This window comes from Macaca fascicularis, chromosome 16 (assembly GCF_037993035.2).
Source record: "Macaca fascicularis isolate 582-1 chromosome 16, T2T-MFA8v1.1".
NCBI classification, from domain to species: Eukaryota; Metazoa; Chordata; class Mammalia; order Primates; family Cercopithecidae; genus Macaca; species Macaca fascicularis.
Window position 1 is genome coordinate 59,910,025 of NC_088390.1, and position 24,328 is coordinate 59,934,352.

The following is a 24,328-nucleotide window of genomic DNA, read 5'->3' on the forward strand; positions in this document are numbered from 1 at the left end:
CTGTAATCCCAGCACTTTGGCAGGCTGAGGCAGGCAGATTATTTGAGGCCAGGAGTTTGAGACCAGCCTGACCAACATGGCAAACCCCTGCCTCCACTAAAAATAGAAAAAAATAGCTGGGCATGGTGGTGCGCCCCTGTAATCTCAGCTGCTTGGGAGACTGAAGCGGGAGAATTGGTTGAACTTGGGAGGTGGAGGCTGCAGTGAGCTGAGATCGCACCACTGCACTCCATCCTGGGCGACAGCAAGACTGTCAAGAAAGAAAGCAAGAAAGCAAGAAGGAAAGAAGGAAGGAAAAAGAAAAGGAGTAATGCATGTAAGGGCACCCAAAAAAAGAGCCTAGCTGGTGAGCTGATGATTCCACGCGGAGCCTGCTGTTCCCTCATTCACCGTGATGTAGAATCATGTGAGGAGCACCGTATGGAAAGTCAGACTTTTATTTTCCACCACAGTTGGGAGAGCAGGGGGGTCAGAAAACGGAACATAAGTTAGCAGAGCTTTGTCATGGACCCTAACTTGTCATCCAGGAGTCCCAGCTAGTAGGGTCCTGGCTGAGTCGGGAGGGTCCTTAGGCCCGGACCCCTGAAACCACATGTACTTGGACCTCATGGGACAGGTAGAGTGTGGCCTCTGTCCACAGAGGCCCAGGACAGCTCCCAAGCTGGGACTGTGCTGACATGTCTGGGCTTAGGGCGGTCCTCACTCAGGGCTCTCAGAAGGCCAGAACTTTTCGGAGCTTGGAGCAGGGATCAGCCAGGCCCTTGGAAGCTGGGAAATGTTTCTTTGCCTTTTGAATGTGCTAACATACCCCTCATGTGCCTATTTGCTTAACAAACCAGTAGGTGGGTCAGGAGAGTAATAACACAATTTCCTCATTTGCTGGGGAGGGGAGGGAGAGGAAGCTGAGGGTTTGGGAATTTTGTCCAGGTGGGCCCAGGCTGGAGGGAGCTGAGCCTCACTTTTTCTGAGCCCATTTAGCCCCTCTGTACCACCCATCCTGAGTTGCCTGCCTGGTGTCCCTCTCTCTCGAGTTAGGGTGACTTTCTGATGGTCATTCGTGTTGAGAGTGAAAAGGGGTGCATTGAAGTTCATCCCTGGGCAGCAGACATGAACTGGGACGTGTGGTAACCCTGCTCCACGCCTGTTCTCAGGAAAGGGCCGGTCTAGCTGGGATTTTGTCCTTGTGTCATCAGCCAGCCTTGGCTGTTACTGAGCAATGAAAGCTCTGCCTCGGGAAGTCATTTAATTTTTGAGCCTCATTTTCCTCTTTTGTAAAATGGGAATGCAAGTGTGTGTGTCCGACTCATTTTTTAGGGCGATGATTGTCAGGGTATGAACAGCTTGGTCGAGCTGTGTGAAGAGCTGTGCAGCTGCAGAGGTTGTTAACATTGGTAGCCACCCGGAAAGGGTGTCCTGGGTTCAGGAAGCTATTCCTCCAGCTGTCTGGGTCAGCTGGCCATAACTTGAGATACATTTATCTATGTGTAATGACTTTTTGAGAAGCAAGATCGGTTTCCCCAGCCCTTTATGGGAATACCCACGTGTCCATACTTGCTTTCAGCTTAGAGTGTGCTCAGGTTCCTAGAGCTGGTCGGGGTTCCCAGGACTGCCTGGGAGCATGGCCTTGTTTACAGATGAGGAAACTGAGACCCAGAGGGGAAAGTGACTCTCCCAAGGTCATGTGAGTAAGCATACGGCTCCCCCAAGGATGAGGCATTGGTCTGGCAACAGTGCGGCCCATCATAAGGGACTGAGCCTGTGGGGTCCAGACCTGCTCTCCTCCCAGGGGAAAAGGCTCCCTGTCACCCCATCGCTAATGCAGATAGGGTCACGTCCAGGGAAGCTGTCACATATTCATCTGGGCCCCCAACATCAAGGACACCTGTCTCTGCAGGCCCCCTGCCGGCATCTTCGGGGCCCAGGGCAGGTCCCTGTCCAGTCCGTGTCTGCACTTCCCTCCCTGGTCACATGTTCTCAGGGGCCTGCTCTTTTCCTTAACAGAAAGGAAACAAGGGAAGCTGACCTTTCCCACTTCGGGACACAAGTTGGAAGGCCAGGTGCCTTGTGAGCCTGGAGGCCTCAGGAGGGGTGGCCCCTTCCCTTGTGCCCTCCCCACCACCAACACCAGTGGACAGGGGTCACTAAGAGAGTGGGGCTCAGGAGACTCACCTCCTGTGCTGGGTCTGTGAGAACGTCACCTGGAGTGCCCCTCCCAGTGGGTGTTGGGGTCGGATGGGTTTTCAGCCTGGCCAGGGCTGGCTGCCTCACCTCAGGAACAGGCTTAGCCTGTGCTGCCACGTGGGTGCGGGTCCTTGCTCCGGCCTGAACGGAGGGGGCCGGGAAAGGAGCAGCTGATCCTGGCCCAAACCCCTAAGTAAACTGCCCTCTGTGTCCAGACTGGACTCCCTCCAGACTCTGTCCAGGCCCTCGCCACTGCCCTCCCTGTGCCCCCAGCCTGGGCTGCAGGAACTGTCGGCTGTTCAGCCAGCAGGAGCAGCAACAATGCAGGTGTTCCCAGCTGTTAAAGCTCTGCCTGGCCATGTGCTTGCTCTTGCCTTTTGTGCACAGCGAGTGCCAAGGGGGAGAGGGGACAGCAGAGCCGGTGTGCGGAGGGGATGCCCAAAAGGGACTGCCCAGGCTAGGACAGCCCTGATGGGGCAGGGGTGCTCCGGGAAACAGCAGGCTTTGCCTCTCCTCCTCTTCCCACCCCACTGCTCCCACCCCATTTTCCCAGATCAGGAAAAGCAGGCCAGTGTCCTGGGGAACAGGAAGTGAAGCCGGCTTCCGCCAGGTTCCTACCAGGGCCTGGAGGAAGTTCCTGCAGGCCTGAGCCGTCTGGGAAGGACCAGTTTCTCTCCTTGTCTTGGTGTCTTGCTTTCTGAGTTTCCCCTGAGGGTGGGGGAGAGCTGTCGCTCTCTTCACTCTCTGTCTCACTTCTGTCCTCCCGGATCCTCAAACCCTGAGCCCTCACACCTTTCTGTGGTTGTTCCTCTCCTCACCAGTTTCCTCTCTGGAAAGTGAAGAGGAGGCCGGGCACTGTGACTCACGGCTGTAATCCCAGCACTTTGGGAGGCCGAGGTGGGCAGATCACAAGGTCGAGAAGTTCAAGACCAGCCTGGCCAACAGGGTTTTAGTAAAACCCTGTCTCTACTAAAAATACAAAAATTAGCCGGGCGTGGTGGCGGGCGCCTGTAATCCCAGCTACTCAGAAGGCTGAGGCAGGAGAATCACTTGAACCTGGGAGACGGAAGGTGCAGTAAGCTGAGATTGTGCCACTGCACTCCAGCCTGGGTGACAGAGCAAGACTCTGTCTCAAAAAAAAAAAAAAAAAAAGAAAAGTGAAGAGGATAGAGCCTACCAGGGGTCGTCAAGGTGTGGGACAGCGTGCATGTTCCTGTAGGAAGAAAACTCTAGAACTCCTGGTTCTGGTTCTTTTTCATCTCATCTCATCTCATTCATTCATTCATTCATTCATTCGAGATGGACTCACTCTGTCACCCAGGCTGGAGTGCAGTGGCTCGATCTCGGCTCACTGCAATCTCCATCTCCTGGGTTCAAGTGATTCTCATGACTCGGCCTCCCAAGTAGCTGGGATTACAGTTGCCCACCACCACGCCCGACTAAGTTTTGTATTTTTAGTTGAGACAGGGTTTCACTGTGTTGGCCAGGCTAGTCTTGAAACTCCTGACCTCAAGCGATCTGCCGGCCTTGGCCTCCCAAAGTGCTGGGATTAAAGGTGTGAGCCACCGCACCTGGCCATCTCATACTTTTAACATTCATTTTTTGGTGCAAGTTTTACAATATACATTCTATATTTGTCAAGTGATAACTTCTGTGTAACTTATAAAATATACATAATTCAGGAAGGTTGTGCTAAAATACATTTAACCAATAGGAGTATGCCGTCAGAGTATTTTGGCAAACAAGGGTCAGTCAATTTTTTCTGTAAAGGGCTGGGTAGGAGTTATCTCAGGCTTTGTGGCCATATGGCCTGTGTGGCAGCAACTCAGTTCTGCAGTTCTGCCGTGAAAGCAGCCACAGATAAGAGGTAATTGAGTGGGTGTGGCTGTGTTCCAATAAAACTTTATTTCTGGAGGCTGAAATTTGAATTTCAGAGAAATTTCATGTGTCATGAAATATTATTCCTCTTTTGGTTCTTCTTCCCCCCCTCCACCGCCCCCTGCCAAGCATTAAAAAATGTGGAACGCGTTCTTAGCAGCCGGCTGTGGGCTGGATTTGGTCCATGGACCATAGTTTCCCAGCTTCTGCTCTAGACCACCCATTCTCAGACTTGAAGCCTGCTTCAGACTTACCTGGGAAGCTTTTTTCCAAAATGCATATTCCAGAACCCCAGCCCTGATTTTGTAGATTCTCTGGAAGGCCCCAGAACCTGCATTCTAACAAGGAGCCCAGTTGAGTCAGACACAGGTAGTCTGGAGACCACTTTTTTTTTTTTTTTTCCTTTTTTTTGAGATGGAGTCTCACTCTGTTGCCCAGGATGGAGTGCAATGGCGCTATCTCAGCTCACTGCAACCTCCGCCTCCGGGGTTCAAGCAATTCTCGTGCCTCAGCCTCCTGAGTAGCTGGGATCACAGGTGCCTGGCCATGTTGGCCAGCCTGGTCTCAAACTCCTGACCTCAGGTGACCCACCAGTCTCAGCCTCCCAAAGTGCTGGGATTACAGGTGTGAGCCACCACGCCCGGACTGGAGACCACATTTTAAGAAGCAAACCTCAAGGGTCTCCAGGATCTTGGTCTGTTCTCTTAAGCCAGTCCCGAGGCTTGGGGTGTGCAGTGCTGTGGGAGGCCCTGGCATCAGAATAACCGGCTCCTTCACTACCTTCCAAGAGTTTCCATCCAGTTGAGGGGGGACACCACCCACCGACAGCACAGCCCAGTTCCGGGTGCTGTGGAAGCCCTGGGTTCAGCCTGGAGCCAGGGCCAGCGTCCCAAGGATGAGGTGCCGAGATGGACCTTGAAGGATGAGAGAAGGCTGGACCGCCCTTGAGTGGCGAGGGTGGGCTGCCTTCAGGTTGACCTTAATCCCTTCCCTCCCTACCACCATGTGTCCAGATGACCTTGGGCAGGTCCCTTAGCCTCTCTGGATATTGGGATATGACATTGACTACCTCAGAGGCTTGTGGGGAGGATTCAGTGAGCTGATATGCATGAAGTGTATCAACTAGGGCTGCTGACTGGTATCCCCTTCACTTGTCTTCCCCCACCACCCCCAACCAGCGGACAGGGTGCTGCTGAAGGAGTGGGCTGGGAGAGTCACTTCTGGCCTTGTCTTAGGGATCTGAGAGCAGGGCATGGGCCCCGTGTCTGGGAGTGCCCTGGTGCCCTTCCTAGTGGGGTTGGGCGTGGTCAGTCTGGCCGGGGCTGGCTCCCTCCCCCATGAATGGGCCCACCTGGAGGTCTTTTCCCATTCGAGGCAATGAGATACGTATGTGAGGCTCTGTAACTCATCTTTTTTTTTTTTTTTTAAATTTTGAGACAGAGTCACCCAGGCTGGAGTACAGTGGTATGATCTTGGCCCACTGCAACCTCTGCCTCCTGGGTTCAAGCTATCCTTTTGCCTCAGCCTCCCGAGTAGCTGGGATTACAGGCGCCTGTCACTACACCCAGCTAATTTTTGTATTTTTAGTAGAGACAGGTTTCACCACGTTGGCCAGGCTGGTCTTGAACTCCTGACCTCAAGTGACCCACCCACCTTGGCCTCCCAAAGTTCTGGGATTATAGGTGTGAGCCACTGCGCTCACCTTATCACCCGCTTTTCTTGTGGTGTATTTTTGCTGCAGGTGCATGCAATGCAGGCCTCAAAACCCACCTGATATACGGTTGCCTGGGAATAGGGATCTTGACTTTTCTCCTGTCCCATATGAGCCTGGGGGCCGGGTCTGGGCTGGCCCAGGTGGGGCTAGAGCAGCTGGATCCAGGCATGTGAGGTGTGAAGGTATGGGCCTTATGCCTCATGGAGTGGCTGGAGGAAGGAGAGTGGGAGCAAGGGTGCCACAGGGTCAGATTGCCACAGGGCCAGGGTGCCACAGGGTCAGATTGCCACAGGGCCAGGGTGCCACAGGGTCAGATTACCACAGGGCCAGGGTGCCACAGGGTCAGATTGCCACAGGGCCAGGGTGCCACAGGGTCAGGGCGCCACAGGGTCAGGGTGCTGCAAGCGTGGGGAGTCACCCGTGATTGTCCAGGGTCTGGCTCTTAGGCTGAGATCTAGGAGACCTTGGCAGGCCTGTCTTTGGGAGTCTGGGGCAGCCCCAGAAGGCCATCTGGACAGTTTTCAGACCTGAGAGGAGGAAAGATTGGTGTCCAGAGAAGGTGCCATGGGGGTTGGGAGATGAAGGAAGCCTGGGGCCGATCAGAATCTGAATCTAGCAGGCAACACTGAGGCCGGTGTTCTGGTCCCACTATGGGACTCAGCCTGAAGACGACAAGGTGGATGAACGACCGTTTCTCTCTGACTCAGTTGGCTAAGAGGATTGAGCTGGGGCTGAGGCTCTGGACACAAATGGGCCAGTTGACCCTGAGGTTTCTTTCTGGTAGTGGGGGTGGGGCTTCCTCTGGCTGACCCTGCTTAGATCTCTGATGGAGGTAGCAGGGTCTCTGGTTCCCCCAAACTGGACAAGTCCTCCGCCACAGCACCCAAGGGGTCTAGGCAGAGTGCAGCTTCCCTCCCCTCCCCGACTTGGCTTGGTGGGCACCTGCCTCCCCTGCCCTCCTGACCTTGATGGCTAATGCAGCCAGCCCCAGGCAGGCACAGTCACAGCCCTCAAACAACATGAGGTCCAACTCCAGACTCCTGGGCGGTGGCGGTCAAGGTGGGGGTCTCTGTAGCCAGTACTGCCCTGTGGGGGCGAGAGACTGACTTGCAGGCTTGGAGCCTCACATGCCTGCCTAGTGGGGTGTTCCTGAGGGATGTGACTTCTTTGGGCCTCTCTGCCCATTTTTGGAACCTGACCCGAGAAGGAGCCCATCTCCAAGACAATGTCTCACCCTCAGGGAGGGTCTGGCACTTTTTGTCCCTAAAGCCTGGGGTTCTCAGCAGAGCATCATCCTAGACTGTAGCACCCGCGACATCTTGCACACAAGAGGCGGAATCGCCTGTTGATAAAGAGCCAGGCTCTGGAATCTGTGATTTTGGGCCACTCACTTCACTTATCAATCCCTTCGTTTCCTTCTTGCCTGTTACATGGGGTCTGCAATCTACCCCTCAGGGGCGCTGACGAGCTCACATGAGCCTGTGACATAAAATGCCTAGCACAGCCCCAGCACAGTAAGAACTCAGTAAACCGCTGCTGCTGCTGTTACTGTTGATCAGGGCAGAAACAGAGCAGACCCCGCCTCCGCCGCAGGCATATAAAAGTGACCACTTGGCTGGTCGCGGTGGCTCATGCCTGCAATCCTTGCAGTTTGGGAGACTGGGGTGGGTGGATCACCTGAGGTCAGGAGTTTGAGACCAGCCTGGTCAATGTGATGAAACCCTGTCTCTACTAAAAATACAAAAAATTAGCTGGGTGTAGTGGCAGGCTCCTATAATCCCAGCTACTCGGGAGGCTGAGGCAGGAGAATTGCTTGAACCCTGGAGGTGGAGGTTGCGGTGAGCCGAGATTATGCCATTGCACTTCCGCCTGGGCAACAGAGCAAAACTCCGTCTCATAAAAAAAGAAAAGTGACCACAAACTTTGATCTGATTCTTTAGTTCCTTTAGTTCTCATGGCGCTTTTACGTCAGTCATTTCATTGCATTTTCCAGCAACGTCTGAGGGAGATACTGGTGTCCCATTTTGCGGAGGTGAAAACTGAGGCTTGGCAAGGTTAGGTCGCTTGTCCAAGGGCACATAGCTGGTGCTTCCAGAGCAAGACCTGGCTTTCTCTGCCCAAAGCTCTTGGGGAGTCTCTCCCATCCCGGGATCTTGAGGGTCATGGGAAGGAACTGGGTGGTTTGCGGTGGGATCCTTTACCCAGTGCCTTCTGACCTTGCAGATAAAATACCATGAGGAGTTTGAGAAGAGCCGCATGGGCCCTAGCGGGGGCGAGGGCATGGAGCCAGAGCGCCGGGATTCCCAGGAAAGCAGCAGCTACCGGCGGCCCCCGGAGCAGCAGCAGCCTCACCACATCCCGACCAGTGCCCCGGGTGAGTGCAGAGCCTGTTGGTGCAGACCACCTAAGGCGAGGCCAGTGGGGTGGGGAGGAAGCCAGAGAAAAGACAGACAGACAGATACACCTTCTGGAGCCTTCCTCTTAACCAACAGGCAATTCAGCCTCTCGTGTGCAAGAGGGGACAGAGGACCTGAGGCCGGACCAGCTGGGGTGGGGGGTGGGGAGGAAGCCGGCGAGAGACAGACACACACACGCACATACACACATGCACGCACGCATGCATGTACACATGCAGGCGTGGAAAGGACTGCTTCCCAAGCCCCCAAGTCCCATTCTCATCCAGGATGAGGGCGTGAGCACCAGGGTCTGGCCTGTACTGCGCCAAGAGGATTGAAAGGAGAGGCCCCCAGGTCATGGGGCTCAGAGCCCCTGCTGTGGGATACACCACACAGGCAGATGTGCACACGTGGACATCAGCCTTTGAGCTGTGGGGCTTGAGCCGGGTTGGTGATGGGGTCGAAGTGCATGGTATGGGCTTCTCAGGAGCTCTGGGAGGGGCTGGGTTTGGCAGGGCAGTTTTCGAGCCCTGTCTCCTCCCATCTTCCAGTTTACCAGCAGCCCCAGCAGCAGCCGGTGGCCCAGTCCTATGGTGGCTACAAGGAGCCTGCAGCCCCAGTCTCCATACAGCGCAGCGCCCCAGGTGGTGGCGGGGTGAGTAACGCTGGCCGGAGGGGAGAGGCCAGAGGCAGGGGGTCCTCAGGGAAGGCTTGGACACAGCTCGTGGATTCTCCTGACCTTTGCACCCACACTCTTGTGTGTGATGATAAGGATCTCAGCCTTATGAGCAGAGAGGAAATTGGTTGGCATAGTGGGCAGAGGCTGGCTGGGACTGGGGCCCTGCATTCCACCCCTGGTGTACCATGGGCAGGTCAATCACCCTGCTTTGGGCGGGGTTTCCTTACCCCAGCTACCTGGGAACACACAAGGCACCTTTCTGTGTGGGGCCTTCCAGCCCTGGGCGCTGCTCTCCTCGCGTCATGAGGATGGCCCCCAAATCCTTCAGCTCTCAGGCTGCCCCTGCCTCTGAGGGGCCTCCCCAGCCATGCCGTGCAAAGCACACCACCCTGATGCTTTGCCTCACTCAACTCCACTGGCTGCCTTCAGAGCACTTTTTCCAACTAAAAAGAACTCTTTGTGTTGGTCACCTTCTCTGTGTCCCCTGCTGGGCTGGGGACCTGGCAGCATCCCTCTGGTTCAACTACTCTGCGCCAGGCCTAGAGCAAGTGAATGATCTGTAAGTCCTGCCACTCACTCTACCCATGGGTGCCGCTGAGCCACCCTTACCAAGCTCCTGGCAGGCTCAGCGCCTCCAGGCTGGGTGCCTGGGAATTCAAAGTAGCTCACGTAGGAGAGAACAGATACTTAGAGAGATAAAATCGCCTGAGATAATGGCAGGCTGGAGCCTGATGCTCTGGGCACACAAACAAAGGTATGTTAGGACTGCCCGCGGCACTGGCACAAGAGTTAGTCTGAAGGATAAGGTTCCAGGCAGCCCAGCCCAGCCAGTCCTTCCCTCCTTTTTTTTTTTTTTTTTTTTTTTGAGACGGAGTCTCGCTCTGTCGCCCAGGCTGGAGTGCAGTGGCCGGATCTCAGCTCACTGCAAGCTCCGCCTCCCGGGTTCACGCCAATCTCCGGCCTCAGCCTCCCGAGTAGCTGGGACTACAGGCGCCCACCACCTCGCCCGGCTAGTTTTTTTTTTTGTATTTCTTAGTAGAGACGGGGTTTCACCGTGTTATCCAGGATGGTCTCGATCTCCTGACCTCGTGATCCACCCGTCTCGGCCTCCCAAAGTGCTGGGATTATAGGCTTGAGCCACCGCGCCCGGCCAGTCCTTCCCTCCTTAATGGTCTGTCCTGGATGTGTGGGGTCCACCTCTGAATATAAAGCCACTTCCCTGCCCTCTGGGGGCTTACATTCCAGTCAGGGGGACAAACAAGAAAGCAGTAAGAAAATAGGTATATAAGGTAAGGTCAGCGGTGACATGCTGTGAAGAGAAAGACAGCAGGGTGAGGGATGGATAGAAAGCAGCTGGATTAAGACATTTGGCCAGGTGCGGTGGCTCACACTTGTAATCCCAGCACTTTGGGAGGCCAAGGCGGGCAGATCACATGAGGTCAGGAGTTTGAGATCAGCCTGGCCAACATGGTGAAACCTCCTGTCTACCAAAAATACAAAAATTAGCCAGGTGTGGTGGCATGTACCTGTAATCTGTAATCCCAGCTACTCAGGAGACTGAGGCAGTAGCATTGCTTGAACCGGAGAGGCAGAGGTTGCAGTGAGCCAAGATCGTACCACTGCACTCCAGCCTGGGCGATAGAGCAAGACTCCATCTCCAAAGAAAAAAGACATTTGGCTGGGTGCAGTGGCTCACGTCTGTAATCCTAGCACTTTGGGAGGCCAAAGTGGGCGGATCATTTGAGTCAGGAGTTCGAAACCAGCCTGGCCAACATGGTGAAACCCTGTCTCTACTGAAAATATAAAATTAGCCGGGCATGGTGGTGCATGCCTGTAATCCCAGCTACTTGGGAGGCTGAGGCAGGAGAATTGCTTGAACCTGGGATGTGGAGATTGCAGTGAGCCGAGATCATGCCATTTACACTCCAGCCTGGGCAACAAGAGTGAAACTCCGGCTGGAAAAAAAAAAAAAAAAGACATGACATTTGAGCAAAGTCCTCAATAAAGGAAAGAGTGAGCCGTGCAACGAGGACAGCAAGCGCGAAGGTGCTGAGGCGGGAATATTCTAGGAAAGTTCAAGGAGCAGCAGGAAACCCAAATTGACTCCAGTGGGAGAGGGGAAGAGTTCCGATTATGCAGGGACTTGTGGGCCCCAGGAAGGCCTCTGGGACCTCTGATCTGTGCAGAGCGACATAGGTTTTTGGAAGACCACCCTGGCAGCTGTGTTGAGAAGAGGCTGGTTTAAGGGTAGAACCAGGGAGACCATCAGGAGGCTGTTACAGGATACAGGCATGGATGGGAGCGGCTCAGACCAAGACAGAGGCAGAACTGGTGATGAGAGAGACTGAGGTCACTTCATGAGAAGTGTGACCTCTTATCCCATAGACCTGTTGGTTTCAGACTGTCCTGTGGAGCCTCAGAGGCAAGTCAAGGGCAGTGAAGGTCAGGGGAGGTAGAATGTTGTCTATAGCTATAGGATTTCTTTTTCTTTTTTTTTTTCCTCTCTCTGTTTTAAAACTCCATCCTGGTAGTAGGTGATGCTGTAGGATTTTGTGTGCCTTACTGGACATTACCTAGATCTAGGGCTTAAGCAGCAGATTTTGGCTGAGGCTTGGAAGGTGGAACCTGATAGACACATCCCCTGAAGACTTTTCTCCCAAGGAAAGGTCTTTGTCCTGAACTTGGACAGGACACATCATGGCTTCTGAAAGAAACTACTGGTGCTTATAATCATGCAAATAATAGCATACAGGTCATGTTTTTTCTGTTTTGTTTTTGTTTTTTCTTTTTTGAGACAGGGTCATGCTCTGCTGCCCAGGCTGGAGTGCAGCAGTGGTGCAATCACAGCTAGCTCACTGCAGCCTCAACCTCCTGGGTTGAAGTGATCCTCCCACCTCAGCCTCCTGAGTAGCTGAGACTACAGGCATGTACCACTAAGCCTAACTAATTTTTTATTTTTTGTAGAGATGGGCTCACACTTGTAATCCTAGCACTTTGGGAGGCCGAGGCGGGCAGATCACTTGAGACCAGGAGTTTGAGACCATCCTGGCCAACATGGTGAAACCCTGTCTCTACAAAAAAGTACAAAAATTAGCTGGGCATGGTGGTACACACCTATAGTCCCAGCTACTCGGGAGACTGAGGCAGGAGAATCACTTGAACCCAGGAGGTGGATGTTGCAGTGAGCCAAGATCGCGCCATTGCACTCCAGCTTGGGTGACAAAGCAAGACTCCATCTCAAAAAAAAAGAGGGGGAGCGGTGTTCTCACTATGTTTCCCAGGCTGATTTCAAACTTCTGGGCTCAAGCAGTTCTCCTGCCTTGGCCTCCCACAGCGCTGGGATTACAGGTGTGAGCCACTACACCTGGCCTGCGTGTCATATTTTTAGACATTACTGTGTCATCATGGCTGGTGGACCTTACTGCAGTCCTGTTCAGGGGAGGTGGGGCAGAGCTGATGTGACCCAGTCCCTGTTCTGCCTCTGGCCCTTAATAGCTGCCAAAGGTTGTAAAAGATCGATTGCTCTCAGAAAGCAAGACACAGAGGTAAGAATCTTTTTAGCAGAGCCTGGTGCTCCATTTCTGAGTTCACTGCTCCCCCGGGCTCTGCTCCAGGGTCCTGGAGAGTTAGAAAGAAATGCTCAGACCCAGGTGAGCCGGCATCCAGGGCCCTAGGCTGACCACACTTCCCCCACAGAAGCGGTACCGCGCCGTGTATGACTACAGCGCCGCCGACGAGGACGAGGTCTCCTTCCAGGACGGTGACACCATCATCAACGTGCAGCAGATCGACGACGGCTGGATGTACGGGACGGTGGAGCGCACCGGCGACACGGGGATGCTGCCGGCCAACTACGTGGAGGCCATCTGAACCTGCAGCGCCCCCATCTGTCTTCAGCACATTCCACGGCATCGCATCCGTCCTGGGCGTGACCCGTCCATTCTTCAGTGTCTCTGTTTTTTAAAACCTGCAACAGCTTGTGATTCCCACCCCTCTTCCAGCTTCTTTTGCCAACTGAAGCCTTCTTCTGCCACTTCCGCGGGCTCCCTCCTCTGGCAGGCTTCCCCCTTGACCGACTTCCTGGTTTTCTCTCTGGATGGAACGGGCGTGGGCCTCTCTGGGGGAGGGTGAGGCCGGTGGGGCAGGGCTGGAATGGAAGACCTACCTGTTGGCCTGTGGGCCTCGCCTGCCCCTCCGTTCTCTTCCCTCACGTCCTCCTGCCCAGCTCCTCGCGTACCCACACATTCCAGGGCTGGGGTGAGCCTGAGACTCCCAGGACCCCAGGGCAGGGGCTCCCTACATTCTCCAAAGGGGGATCCACTTCTCGGTTCCTGGGATGGCGACGGGCGCTCTGCCGTTGTGTAGGGACCAGTGGGATGGGCTCTACTTCTCTTTCTCAGAGAGGGGGCTCTGCCCACCTGGGGTCTCTCTCCCTACCTCCCTCCTCAGGGGCAACAACAGGAGAACGGGGTTCCTGCTGCGGGGTGCATTCATCCCCTCCCCACGCGTTCCTTCGCACACTGTGATTTTGCCCTCCTGCCCACGCATACCCGCAGCGGGCAAAGAGCTCCCCAGGAAGCACCGCTTGGGTCAGGTTCTTGCCTTTCTTAATTTTAGGGACGGCTACCGGAAGGAGGGGAACAAGGAGTTCTCTCCCGCAGCCCCTTTCCCCACGCCCACCCCGAGTCTCCAGGGACCCTTGCCTGCCTCCTAGGCTGGAAGCCATGGTCCCGAAGTATTGGGCAAGGGCGCCTCAGGGCCTTTTGGTCTTCAGCCTCCCTCAGCCCCCAGGATCTGGGTTAGGTGGCTGCTCCTCCCTGCTCCTCATGGGAAGATGTCTCAGAGCCTTCCGTGGCCTCCCCTCCCCAGCCCAGTGCCAAGTGGACTTGGAGGTGCACAAAGCCAGCAAGGACCACTAAACCTCCAAGACCTGGTGTGCGGAGGCAGGAGCATGTATGTCTGCAGGTGTCTGACATGCAAGTGTGTGAGTGTGAATGTGAGAGATGGGGCAGGGGTGTCTGTAGGTGTCTCTGGGCCTATGTGTGGGTGGGGTGATGTGAGGGCACGAAGAGCCGTCTTCCCCCGAGAGTTTCCTCAGAAGCCACAGTGAGAGGGGAGGGCTCCTGGGGGAGAGAAGTTCCTTATGTGTTTTTGGAATGAAGTTCCTCCTTCTCCCCATCTCTGAGTGGAGGAAGCCCACCAAACTGCACTTTGCAGCATGCAGGGTGGAAGGTAAGAGGTTAGTGTGGAGTTGGTGGGGCTGCCACAGGGTCTGCACCCTGCTGGGGCTAAGGGGTAGAGGAAGGCTCTGTCACTCCAGGCATGTTTTTCCCCATCTCTGTCTAGGGCTGCAGAATAGGGTGGCAGAAGTATCACCCTGTGGGTGTCTCACTCTGGGGGCGCTTTCCCTAGACCTCCCCATCACTTACATAAAGCTCCCTTGAAGCAAGAAAGAGGGTCCCAGGGCTGCAAAACTGGAAGCACAGCCTCCGGGATGGGGAGGGAAAGATGGTGCTATATCCGGTTCCTGCTTTCTGCTCGCAGGTGGCTGTGACAACCCTGGCCTCACTTGATTTCATCTCTGGTTTTCTTGCCACCCTCTGGGAGTCCCCATCCCATTTTCACCCTGAGCCCAACCAGGCCCCCCGCTGTTGGCCTCTTGTCCCTTTGCACACTTGTACCCCCAGGTGAGGGGCAGGACCTGAAGGTGTTGGCCTGTTCAACAATCAGTCATCATGGGTGTTTTTGTCAACTGCTTGTTAATTGATTTGGGGATATTTGCCCCAAATGAGAGGTTGAGGAAAAGACTGTGGGTGGGGAGGCCCTGCCTGACCCATCCCTTTTCCTTTCTGGCCCCAGCCTAGGTGGAGGCAAGTGGAATATCTTATATTGGGCGATGTGGGGGCTTGGGGAGGCAGAGAATCTCTTGGGAGTCTTGGGTGGCGCTGGTGCATTCTGTTTCCTCTTGATCTCAAAGCACAATGTGGATTTGGGGACCAAAGGTTAGGGACACATCCCCTTAGAGGACCTGAGTTTGGGAGAGTGGTGAGTGGAGGGGAGGAGCAGCAAGAAGCAGCCTGTTGTCACTCAGCTTAATTCTCCTTCCCAGATAAGGCAAGCCAGTTATGGAATCTTGCTGCAGGCCCTCCGTCTACTCTTCCTGTCCTAAAAATAGGGGCCATTTTCTTACACACCCCCAGAGAGAGGAGGGACTGTCACACTGGTGCTGAGTGACCCGGAGGCTGCTGGGCGTCTGTGTTCCTTACCAGAACCATTACATCCCTAGAAGAGCACAGAGCCCTGAGGGGCTGGGCTGTGCTGGGCTGAGCCCCCGGTCTTCTCTACAGTTCACAGAGGTCTTTCAGCTCATTTAATCCTAGGAAAGAGGCATCAAAGCTAGAATGTGAATATAACTTTTGTGGACCAATACTAAAAATAACAAGAAGCCCAGTGGTGAGCCAAGTGTGTTCTCCCAACACTGCCTCCTGTTTTCTCCCTCTCATGTCCCTCCAGGGAAAATGACTTTATTGCTTAATTTCTGCCTTTCCCCCCTCACACATGCACTTTTGGGCCTTTTTTTATAGCTGGAAAAAACAAAATACCACCCTACAAACCTGTATTTAAAAAGAAACAGAAATGACCACGTGAAATTTGCCTCTGTCCAAACATTTCATCTGTGTGTGTGTGTATGTGTGTGCGTGTGTGAAGCCGCCTACTCATCTTTTTATATGGGGTTGTTGTCTCATTTCAGTCTGTTTTGGTCCCCTCCCTCGTGGGCTCGTGCTCGGGATCAAATCTTTCTGGCCTGTTATGATTCTGAACATTTGACTTGAACCACAAGTGAATCTTTCTCCTGGTGACTCAAATAAAAGTATAATTTTTACCTGCGGACTTGGTTTCCTCTCTGGCTCTGAGGTGCTGTGTGTGTGTGTGTAGCTGTAAGGCGCTGCTGCTGTATGTGTGTGTGTGTGTAGCTGTAAGGCGCTGCTGCTGTGTGTGTGTGTGTGTAGTTGTAAGGTGCTGCTGCTGTATGTGTGTGTAGCTGTAAGGTGCTGCTGCTGTATGTGTGTGTGTGTAGCTGTAAGGTGCTGCTGCTGTATGTGTGTGTGTAGCTGTAAGGTGCTGCTGCTGTATGTGTGTGTGTGTGTGTAGCTGTAAGGTGCTGCTGCTGTGTGTGTGTGTGTGTAGCTGTAAGGTGCTGCTGCTGTATGTGTGTGTGTGTGTGTGTAGCTGTAAGGTGCTGCTGCTGTATGTGTGTGTGTGTGTGTAGCTGTAAGGTGCTGCTGCTGTATGTGTGTGTGTGTCTAGTAAGGTGCTGCTGCTGTATGTGTGTGTGTGTGTCTAGTAAGGTGCTGCTGCTGTATGTGTGTGTGTGTGTGTAGCTGTAAGGTGCTGCTGCTGTGTGTGTGTGTGTGTGTCTAGTTGTAAGGTGCTGCTGCTGTATGTGTGTGTGTGTGTGTAGCTGTAAGGTGCTGCTGCTGTATGTGTGTGTGTGTGTCTAGTTGTAAGGTGCTGCTGCTGTGTGTGTGTGTGTAGCTGTAAGGTGCTGCTGCTGTATGTGTGTGTGTGTAGTTGTAAGGTGCTGCTGCTGTATGTGTGTGTGTAGCTGTAAGGTGCTGCTGCTGTATGTGTGTGTGTAGCTGTAAGGTGCTGCTGCTGTGTGTGTGTGTGTGTGTAGTTGTAAGGCGCTGCTGCTATATGTGTGTGTGTGTAGCTGTAAGGCGCTGCTGTGTGTGTGTGTGTGTAGCTGTAAGGTGCTGCTGCTGTATGTGTGTGTGTGTAGTTGTAACGTGCTGCTGCTGTGTGTGTGTGTGTGTGTGTAGCTGTAAGGTGCTGCTGCTGTATGTGTGTGTGTGTAGCTGTAAGGTGCTGCTGCTGTATGTGTGTGTGTGTGTAGCTGTAAGGTGCTGCTGTGTGCGTGTGTGTGTGTCTAGCTGTAACGTACTGCTGTGTGTGTGTGTGTTCTGTCTGCTTGGGGGCACCGGCCTATGGCCCTCCTGGGAGCTCTGCTGCCCTTCAGGGAGAGAATGACTTGTCTGGACGCCAAAGGATAGTTTGCTGCTGTCTGACAAGCCCTCGGCCCCTAGTTCCTCCTTGCTGAGAACTCCCCACCAACCTACTTCTGGCTTCCCACCCGCTCATTCCTCTCTGCCCAACTTGGTGATGCTCCCGAAAGCTTCCCTGAGCTCCGTCTTGTCTTACTGTGTCACTTCCTCAGTGATGAATCTGTACCCACTAGCCAGAGCCCTTGGGGCAGGCGATGAGTCTAATTCATCTCTAAATCCCTGGTACTTGCCCAGGAGCAGGTGGGGAGCTGTTGAATTAATGAATGAGCTCGGCTGGGGAGCAGTTCTAGCACTCTGCCGCTGCCAGGCAGAGAGCAGGAGCTCCATGCATTTAAGGAATGAGATGACAGGGACAGGGCATTCCACAGTGGGATGGGACCTGGCTAAAGCTGTCTGTAAGGTGGCCTGGTAACCCAAAGCACTACTCACAGTGCCTTCTGAATGTAATCTTTAATACACATCCCCTTTCGTCCTTCTTCCTCACAACCCTGTGAGAGAAGTAACTACTTACAGAGGGGCTCACTGAAACCCAGAAAGGCAAAGCAGATTGGTGGCAGTCACAGTGGCAGAGTGGGGCCTGAGACCCCCATGTGATGCTCACAATCTGGTGCTGTGCCATCTGGCCGTGGCAGGCCGTGTGCCTGTGTCCTTGGCAGCTCTCAGGTGCGTGTCTCCTGGGCTCCATGTTTTGCTCCAGGTGCCCAGGGTCTGTGACTGGCCAAAAGGCCAGGCGGCCTCCCCTCTTGCTCAGTGGGCTTGGGAAGAGGACAGTGGTAGAGAGGTGAGTCTGGCCCTGCTCAGTGCTGCCAATCAGCCTCAGGTCCAGCTGCTTGAGGGGCATTTCTCTCTTGGGGCTCAGAACTAAAGCATTCTCCAGCCTCAGAATCACAGCAGGGTGGAGAGGAGGAGGGCTCTCCTGAGCTGAGCATTTGTAATCTGGAGAATGACATGGCCAGAGTCCGCCGAGCTGGGCCAGTGTGGGGAGCATCCAAGGCGGCCCTGGGTGGTATAATTAGAGACAGCACTGACACCTGCTCCCTTCCAGGGGCGCAGGCAGCCCAATACTTTCCCAATAGAAGGGAGTTTGTTGGCAAAGCTTGCCTCATGTTGGCCTACCCCACTCCTCAGGAGGCTTCATTCACCTTCAGATCTATTTGAGGGAACAGTGCTTTGGGGGGCATTGCTGCCACGTCTCCACTCCCTGCTCACAGAAAGCTCTGCCTCCTGGGAGTGGGCCAGTGGGAGGGGCTTCTGGATTTCCTTCTGAGTGGCCTAAGTTCTTGAGGTCTAGCATTATGAGGAGGTTACCAATATATCTTAACCCCAGGCCTTTAAAAAAAGTACTATTTGGGGTGGGGGCCAAGGAGACTAGGCCTCAGAGACATCCTAGGGAATTTTTTAATTTAATAGGAAATAATTGAGGCTTATAAAAAGGCAAAAAAATCCTGGCTAACACGGTGAAACCCCATCTCTACTAAAAATACAAAAAATTAGCCCGGCGTGGTGGTGGGCGCCTATAGTCCCAGCTACTCGGGAGGCAGGAGAATGGTGTGAACCCAGGAGGCGGACCTTGCATTGAGCAGAGATCGCACCACTGCACTCCAGCCTGGGCGACAGAGTGAGACTCCGTCTCATAAATAAATAAATAAATAAAAATAAAGAAAAGAATAAAACAATTCTCTTTTCCCCCTCAGAAGAAACCACTTGAATTTTTTTAATTTCAGGGATGCCCCCTGAGAATTCTTCAGTGTCCTCTCTGTGTATAACAAACACTATGCTGAGCTTTTGGAAGAGGATATCAAAGAAAACAAAATTAGGCCCGGTGCAGTGGTTCACACCTGCAATCCCAGCACTTCGGGAGGCTGAGGTGGGAGAACTGCTTGAGTCCAGGAGTTTGAGACCAGCCTGGGCAAAATGGCAAGACCCCATCTCTACAAAAAAAGAAAGAAGGAAAACAAAACAGTGGGTAATGACTGCAAGAGACGAAGGAGTGAGTGGAGGAGGGGTCTCTGGTGCCCGTCCTGTAAGTGCGCCCTCTGCAAGTTGAGCAGTGCACGTGGGGTGTAGAGGCCTTCCAGACCAACAGGGGGAGCAGTGTGGGGCAAGAGGAAGAATATGAACTTTGATGTCTGCGTGCCTAGTTTTGAATCTTGGTCTCTGACATTTCTTATTTATTTATTATTTTATTTTATTTATTTTTTTGAGATGGAGCTTCACTCTTGTTGCCCAGGCTGGAGTGCAATCTCAGCTCACTGCAACCTCCACCTCCCAGGTTCAAGCGATTCTCCTGCCTCAGCCTCCCAAGTAGCTGGGATTACAGGCATGCGCCACCACGCCCAGCTAATTTTGTATTTTTAGTAGAGGTGGGGTTTCTCCATGTTGCTCAGGCTGGTCTTGAACTCCCGACCTCAGGTGATCCACCCGCCTCAGCCTCCTAAAATGTTGGGATTACAGGCATGAGCCACCACACTAGGCCTTTTACTTCTTATTTTATTTATTTATTTATTTTTGAGACAGAGTCTCACTCTGTCGCCCAGGCTAGAGTGCAATGGCATGGTCTTAGCTCACTGCAACCTCCGCCTCCCGGGTTCAAGCAATCCTGTAGCCTCAGCCTCAAGAGTAGCTGGGATACGGGCATCTGCCACCATGCCCGGCTAATTTTATTTATTTATTTATTTATTTTTGAGATGGAGCCTTGCTCTGTAGCCCAGGCTGGAGTGCAGTGGCACAATCTCAGCTCCACCTCCTGGGTTCAAGCAATTCTCTGCCTCAGCCTCCCGAGTAACTGGCATTACAGGCATGCGGCACCAAGTCTGGCTAACTTTTGTAGTTTTGGTAGAGACAGGGTTTCACCATCTTGGCCACACTGGTCTTGAACTCCCGACCTTGTGATCCACCTGCCTTGGCCTACCAAAGTGCTGGGATTACAGGCGCGAGCCATTGTGCCCGGCTGGTCTCTGACACGTCTAAGCTATGAAGCATTAGGTAAATTTCTGGCCATCTCTGACCCTCATCTATGAAAGACTCGTAGGGTGGTTGAAATTGCACCACATGTACAATATCTGGCCCAATGTAGGAAATGTGTAAATGTTAGCTTCATCCCCCAGGGAAGCCCACTGAGATCCATATGAGTCCTTTGTCTGTGTCTCCCCATAATGTGACCTTTAGAAGTTGCCAATGGCCCACCCAATACCCAACCATGATTTTTCTGAGATAATCTGCCCGCGGAGAGGAAAGGCGAAGAAGGCAGTCAGGAGGATTCAGTCGCGGGGGAGCTGGGTAGGATCCTATCTCCTCCTACATCCAGAGCATGCAGGCTCCATTTAGATACAAAGGGGTCAGATTGGGTTACTGGGGAGAAATTGAGCCCCTTTGATTCTGCGGTTCTGTGGGTCTAAATCTGGCAGCTCCTTGGCTATCCACCCCCAGGCTTTGTGATTGGTTGGCTGTGGTTGGTGGGGGGGCAGGAAGCTGCTGGTGGAGCTGCAGCATCCTTCAGTCTCAGGCCCCCAGGAGGGGGAGGGGAAAGAACAAGGGCTGGGCCGTGGAGGGAAGAGGAGCCATTTCTCTCCACCGACTGCAACCTCCGTGCTCACAGCTCACGTTTCACCAGAATCCAGGGGCCTGGTCGGCCTAGGAATCCACAATGCTGGATATTTTCATCCTGATGTTCTTTGCTATCATAGGCCTGGTCATTCTGTCCTACATTATCTATCTGCTCTAGTGGCCTGGAGCTGCGGCTGGAGCCTGCTGGAGAACAGCTCAGAGGGAAGGATGGAGCTGAATGGCCGAGTGCCCTGCTTGCTGACGCACCGGTGGATTTTTGCTTCTGGCTGTTATCTCGGGTACTGATTTAAAAAAAAAAAAAAAAAAAGAAAGAGTTTGCTTTCCTATTTTTTTTCTCAGACCACTCTGAAAAGAATAAGAAATGCCAGCTTCTTTCTTTGGGACCTAATTTAAAATAAGAGTTTAAAAATTACAAATAAAATCTACAATGCAAAGGAGTTTTAGGCAGAATGGGTTGGGAGTGATGAGTGTGGTGGGGAGGGACTATTATTTCCTAATTTCTTCTTCAAGTTAGGTGCTCAAACTCAAGTTGTCTATTTTCTTCCGGTAATTAAAGATAAAACACATCTTTGCATGTCAGCATACTTGCAACATAGTTGCTTACAACTATGCTTGTATAATTGCATTACTTAATTATTGACTCATTCTTATTTGAGGGTGAGACAGCAAATAATTTTACTTGGGGTGGGGCTTTCGGGGAGATGTCCCAACTGTGGGATTTGGTGCAGAGGAGGGAGGAGCTCCTGGTACTTGGGAGCTGATACCTTTGCAGCTGTCCCCATCTAAGCCTTTGTATTTCTGGGTTTCTTACAGCTCCTGGTCTCTCCAGTCCAACCAGAGGTCTCTCATCCACAGCAGCAGTCCCACTGCCCAGCAGACTCTTTCAGAGCCTTCCAGACATGGCTGACCCCTGGCAAGCAAGGGGCTTTTTGAGCTGAGAGGCACTTGGCTGGGACATCAGGAATTCATGGACATGGCTGGCAGATACTGCATGTGTTTGAGCTGTAGATAGAGGGGATTGAGAACAGAAAGTTGAAATGGAGACTTATTAAAGTTACAGTGGAGAACTGCTCAAAAATTCATTTTGAATTAAGGAAACTTAAATTTCCTTCATTTAAGGAAACTTAAATTCATTTTAAGTTTCCTTAGATCTAAATGCAACTGCACATTACACTCAAATATGTTCCTTCCTTCTCACACACAGGGCTCCCTTGTGAAACTCAAGGGGAAGTTCAAGTTGTCCATCTTCACCTATGAAGTAGTCACTTTATCACTGTCTTTACAGATTGCACAATCTGGGGTTTTGTGGTTTCTCTTGTCTCACTCTCCAGCCAGGAAGAACTTGTCATTTGAGTTTTTAAAATGTATCATTTCTTCCCTACCTCAAACCACTTGTATCCCAGTTTCTCATTTAAAGGGAGAAATGGTTATATAGTCCTCATCCTTGCAGCTGATTGAATTATAAATGATAGAAACAAGATGGCTATACTTATTTAGGAAAAATCTCTTACCCCAAAATGAGTGTGTGTGTGTGTGTGTGTGTGTTTTGTCAAAGATCTTTTCTGGAAAAAAAAAAAAAAAAAACTTTCCACATAGTTCTCTGACCCATTAGAGTTGAAGAAACTATATATTTTGGGATTCAGAGTAGAATTGGCTTGCAAATCTGGGGTGTTTATTCCTTTTACAAGTCTGTCGTAATTGTTCTACATTTACTTTTCCCTTCTCACTTAAAAATAAACAAGGAGAATCAGGCGCGGTGGCTCACACCTGTAATCCCAGCACTTTGAGGCGGGCAGATCACCTGAGGTCAGGAATTGGAGACCAGCCTGGCCAACATGGTAAAACCCCATCTCTAATAAAAATACAAAAATTAGGCACGGTAGTGCGTGCCTGCCGTCCCAGCTACCTGGGAGGCTGAGGCTGAAGAATCGCTTGAACCTGGGAGGCAGAGGTTGTAGTGAGCTGAGATCATGTCACTGCACTCCAGCCTGGGAGACATAGTGAGACTACAACTCAAATAAAATAAAATAAATAAATAAGGAGGAAGGTTAAATTAATAGCTTTTAGTAATAACATTGTGTCCAATTTCCATGTTTTAAAACAAAAATTGAGGCATTATATGTCACAATTAAAATGGAAAAGTTGCATTTAAAAATTATGGACAAGGCCAGGCACAGTGGCTCACGCCTGTAATCCCAGCACTTTGGGAGGCCGAGGCAGGTGGATCACTTGAGGTCAGGAGTTTGAGACCAGTCTGACCAACATGGTGAAACCCTGTCTCTACTAAAAATACAAAAATTACATGGTGGTGGTGGGTGCCTGTAATCCCAGCTACTCAGGAGGCTGAGGCAGGAGAATGGCTTGAACCTGGGAGGCGGAGGTTGCAGTGAGCTGAGATCACACCTCTGCACTCCAGCCTGGGTGACACAGCGAGATTCCATCTCAATAATAATAATAATAAAAACATAAGAATTATGGACAAGAAAAAACACAATTCTGGAAGCTTTGTTTTGGCAACAGATTATGTGACTTTGCATAAGTCATTTAAACTTCAGGGCTAGGCCAGGCACTATGGAACATGCCTATAATCCCAGCATTTAGGGAGGTAGAAGCAGGAGGATAGCTTGAGGCCAGGAATTCCAGACCAGCCCAGGCAACATAGCGAGACCCCCATCTCCACAAAAATAAAAAATAAAATAAAAATAAATACATAAGCTTTAGGTCTTCTGTTTATTCTGTCAAATGAAAGTGTTAGGCCAAGGTCGCATTATCTCTTTGGAAACTACATCATTGAGAACAGAATTCCCATGGAACAAACTCTTAATAGCTCACTGGTAGTCCCCCTTTTCTGAATATTCTCCTCAACATGACATTTTATAGTGAAAATTTAACTGCAAAACTCCCTTTTTTTTTTTGCACCAACAGCCAGATTTTGATGAGAAAATGGCCATATTTATTTACTCCAAATATATATATTATGTCAGTGATAATTTGCCTAAACTGTTTCAGGAATATTAACAAATATGATACTGCATTGTGGTATACTGCAAAAAGATAGGTAATCTGACATACATGGATACAAGAAGCATGACTGTGAACCTGGATATATTTAGGAATGATCTTCAGTGGAGTCCTTGACGTGACATTTTCCACTAAAATATTCTTCTAACTCCAGTATAACTTAGTGTTTCAAACTACAATTTCCCTCTTCAAGCCAAGACAGCAGCTCTACATCCTTACCTAGGTAATTCAGGCAAGTGCCTGATTTTGGAGGAGTTCAAATTAGAGTTAGTTATGACGGTATAGATCTTTTTTTGTTTGTTTGTTTTTGTTTTTGTTTTTTTTGAGACGGAGTCTCGCTCTGTCGCCCAGGCTGGAGTGCAGTGGCCGGATCTCAGCTCACTGCAAGCTCCGCCTCCCGGGTTCACGCCATTCTCCTGCCTCAGCCTCCCGAGTAGCCGGGACTACAGGCGCCCGCCACCGCGCCCGGCTAGTTTTTTTTGTATTTTTTAGTGGAGACGGGGTTTCACCGTGTTAGCCAGGATGGTCTCGATCTCCTGACCTCGTGATCCGCCCGTCTCGGCCTCCCAAAGTGCAGGGATTACAGGCTTGAGCCACCGCGCCCGGCCATGACGGTATAGATCTTTAAGGTATAGTCTAACCAAGCTTGCTCTGGTCTTTTGTGACATCAAGGCTTCTCAGTCTGTATTCTTACAAAGTTGAACCAACTAATCAATTCAGTGAAAAAAAATCAGCAGATTTCACTCATACACTGGTGACATATACCACTGGTATTGGGTACAGTGTAAGGAGAGAAGATTACCCATCTCTTCAGTTGTAAAATAGG

The 24,328-nt window shown here is 51.9% G+C and overlaps 1 protein-coding gene and 1 long non-coding RNA gene across 4 annotated transcripts in view; both read left to right on the forward strand.

Moving 5' to 3' along the window:
- Nucleotides 1-15,736, forward strand: part of LASP1 (LIM and SH3 protein 1) — a 52,201-nt gene extending 36,465 nt beyond the window's left edge. For all 3 annotated transcript variants that reach the window (XM_005583990.4, XM_015437889.4, XM_015437890.4), the window contains 3 exons: nt 7,997-8,147; nt 8,721-8,824; nt 12,545-15,736. In XM_005583990.4, coding sequence (XP_005584047.1) covers nt 7,997-8,147; nt 8,721-8,824; nt 12,545-12,718 — 429 coding nt within the window. In that variant the 3' untranslated portion in view covers nt 12,719-15,736. The remainder of the gene's footprint in view (nt 1-7,996; nt 8,148-8,720; nt 8,825-12,544) is intronic.
- Nucleotides 15,737-20,417: 4,681 nt separating this feature from the next.
- Nucleotides 20,418-22,517, forward strand: LOC141408810 (uncharacterized). Its single transcript, XR_012425775.1, has 2 exons — nt 20,418-20,759; nt 21,295-22,517. It is a non-coding gene; the product is annotated as an uncharacterized lncRNA (long non-coding RNA).
- Nucleotides 22,518-24,328: the final 1,811 nt, after the last annotated feature.